Source organism: Euleptes europaea, chromosome 1 (genome assembly GCF_029931775.1).
Source record: "Euleptes europaea isolate rEulEur1 chromosome 1, rEulEur1.hap1, whole genome shotgun sequence".
Lineage (NCBI taxonomy): Eukaryota > Metazoa > Chordata > Lepidosauria > Squamata > Sphaerodactylidae > Euleptes > Euleptes europaea.
The window spans coordinates 180,915,293-180,918,223 of record NC_079312.1 but is presented as its reverse complement, the minus strand read 5'-3'; the positions used below and the strand labels follow the sequence as shown (position 1 = coordinate 180,918,223).

At 59.5% G+C, this 2,931-nt stretch overlaps 1 protein-coding gene across 1 annotated transcript; it reads left to right on the top strand.

Annotated features, from left to right (window-relative positions):
- The first annotated feature begins 242 nt into the window (after positions 1 to 242).
- LOC130478359 (uncharacterized) lies at positions 243 to 2,542 on the top strand. Its single transcript, XM_056850509.1, has 2 exons — positions 243 to 291; positions 1,436 to 2,542. The coding sequence occupies exons 1-2, from the start codon at positions 243 to 245 to the stop codon at positions 2,536 to 2,538; spliced, it is 1,152 nt and encodes a 383-aa protein (XP_056706487.1). The 3' UTR covers positions 2,539 to 2,542.
- The last annotated feature ends 389 nt before the right edge of the window (positions 2,543 to 2,931 follow it).

Sequence of the window (2,931 nt, the reverse complement as noted above, 5' to 3'; positions counted from 1 at the left end):
TATGGGAGGTCGGCTGGGAGGGGCCGGCCTAGTTAAAGCCGAGGACGTCGTTCCACGGGGATTTGAAGTCGCTGGCTCACTCCCTCGGCTCTGGAGGAGATTAACGCCCTGGCAGGGAAGGGGCAGGGATATGAGGCAGGCCCCAGGGAGCTCAGCATCCAAACGTCGCTGCCTGCGCTGGGTTTGCTCTCTGCTTCACCACCTTGTGCTCCTCGTCCTGGCGCAGGGGTCCCCTGGGTGCCATGGCACCCACCAGCACCTTCACTGGCGCCCGCCAGGTGTTTTCGGGAAGTGGGTGGGGCCAGGTGGGACTTGCCTCGCAGGGCTTCTGATTGGCCAGTGGAGATCTAGTTCGCTGTCTCAACCAAAATGTCATTGCTTTGGTGGCAGCTGATAGCCCAGTTTGGGTTGGCCAACCTCCAGGTACTAGCTGGAGATCTCCCGCTATTGCAACTGCTCTCCAGCTGATAGAGATCAGTTCCCCTGGAGAAAACGGCCACTTTGACAATTGGCCTCTATGGCACTGAAGTCCCTCCCCAAACCCCACCCTCTTCAGGCTCCATCCCCAAAACCTCCTGCCTGTGACAAAGAGGGAACTGGCAACCCTAACCACAGTGTTGGTTTTATTCTCTCTCACTCCTCTTTTCCAGCCTATTTTTTACATTATTCCTCACCTGCATTTGAACTTCCTCCGGCGGTGTGGTTGGCTCCGCCTCCTGCGGCAGCCGTTTTGTGGCTGCGCCCACCACCCTGTGTCAGAATGCCAACGGTGCCCACGGGCTCAAAAATGGTTGGGGACCCCTGCCCTGTGTTAAGGGAGCCGGTGTGGCTTGAAGGCTGGGGTTTGAGTCACCAGATGGCCTAGGCCAGTCACTCTTTCGGCCCAGCCTACCTCACAGGGCTGTTGTGAGGATTAAAAAGTAAAAAGGGAAAGGGGAGTTGGCTGGGAAGGAAGGTGAGATAAACTGTTAACGAGGAAAAGGCACAGCAGGGCAGGCGTGGAGAGGGCAGGTATGCATCGTGACTAGTATTCATTTTTACTAGTAGCCATGGCTAGCCTTCTCCTCCATGAACATGTCCACTCCCCTCTTCAAGCCTTCCAAGTTGGCAGCCATCTCCACATCCTGGGGCAGGGAGTTCCACCATTGAACTATGCGTTGTGTGAAGAAAGACTTCCTGTTATCAGTTTTGAATCTCTCACCCTCCAGCTTCAGCAGATGACCCCGCGTTCCGGTATTACGAGAGAGGGAGAAAAGCTTCTCCCTGTCCACCCTCTCCATACCATCCATAATTTTATATCTAAAAACTTTTTCAAAAGTTTATATCTAAAGTGTCTAAAAACATTTGGCGGGCAGCAGGAAAGACGTTGGCAGGTAGGGGCACCACGCTGGGAACCCCCTGCGCTAACCTGCTCTCCTTTCTCTCCCCCACGCAGCCGTTCTGGAGATGGAGCTGCCTCTGGAGGACCCCCCGGCCCTCCATCCTTCGGAGCTGCTGCAGCCCCCCGGCCCGGCTCCGCAGCTGTGTGAGCTGCGCACCGCCGTGTCTTGCTTCGCCGAGGAGACCGTCTCGCTGCTCTCGGCCAGCGGCCTGCTAAGCCATTCCCTGCTCAGGACGCCGGCCGGCGCGGGGGCCCGTCCGAAAGAGCCGGGGGGCCAATCGGCCGCGGCCCGGCGCAAGCGTGAGTTTACCCCCGACGAGAAGAAGGACGACGGCTACTGGGACAAGAGGAAGAAGAACAACGAGGCTGCCAAGCGTTCTCGGGAGAAGCGGCGGGTCAGCGACCTGGCCCTGGAAGGACGGGTGCTGGCACTCCTGGAGGAAAACGCCCGCCTCAAGGCAGAGCTCCTGGCCCTAAAATTTCGCTTTGGCCTGATTCGGGATCCCGTGGACCCTTCTGGGCCAGCAGTTCCGGTTGCCTCCGAACCCCACCGGCCAGTGCCCGCACCCCAGCACTACCCGGCTGCTCTCGAGATACCCCGTTACGCCTGCCCCTTCCGACCGGAGGCCGCCGCCAGCTCCGAGGATTCGGGGTTCTCCACACCTGGCAGCTCGAGCATGGGGAGCCCGGTCTTCTTTGAGGAGCGCGAGAGGGCCGAGGAAGGGATTGTGTACGACGCACACTGCCTTGTGCCCGATTCCTCTGAGGACGGGCCGGATTTGGGCCGAGTTAGCCGTTTCGAGGCCGGGGAGAGCGTCAAAGGCCTTCCCCACAAGCTGCGTTTCAAAATGGGGGGCGGGTCGGAGGACATGGCCGGGGAGCCGCCAGGACATTACCCGCCGTCTCCACCGGTGGGAACCTGGAGGGGCCCTGCCCCACGCGAGGAGCAGAGGAACGTTGGCCCCGTGCCCGTGGGCATGGTGGCGTTCGACGGCTGCTGTGAAGCGGAGGCCCCTCCCGCCCACCTGCCGCCCCTCCCGGGCTCCGGGTACCAGACGGAGAACAGCAGCCTGCGGAACCAGCTGGCGTCGCTTTCGGCCGAGGTGGCCCAGCTGAAGAAACTCTTCTCCGAGCAGATCTTGATCAAGATGAACTGAGGGAAGGGCAAGACGGCAGGGCCAGTCCCGGCGGGGTCTGCCCTCTCCGTCCCCCACACCGCAGCCCTTTGTGTGTATATTTGTACAGAGCTGGTCCCTGCAGGGTCCGTTATTTCCCACTCGCTCTATTTGCATTAAATCAATTAAATCAAAAGAGTTTCCGCCTAGACATTAGGAAGAACTTTCTAACAGTTAGCGCTGTTCCTCAACAGAACAGGCTTCCTCGGGAGGCGGTGGGCTCTCCTTCCCTGGAGGTTTTTAAGCAGAGGCTAGATGGCCATCTGCCAGCAATGCTATGACCTTAGGCAGATGATGAGAGGGAGGGCACCTTGGCCATCTTCTGGGCATGTAGGGGTGACTCACTGGGGGTGTGGTGGGGGGGAAGGTAGTTGT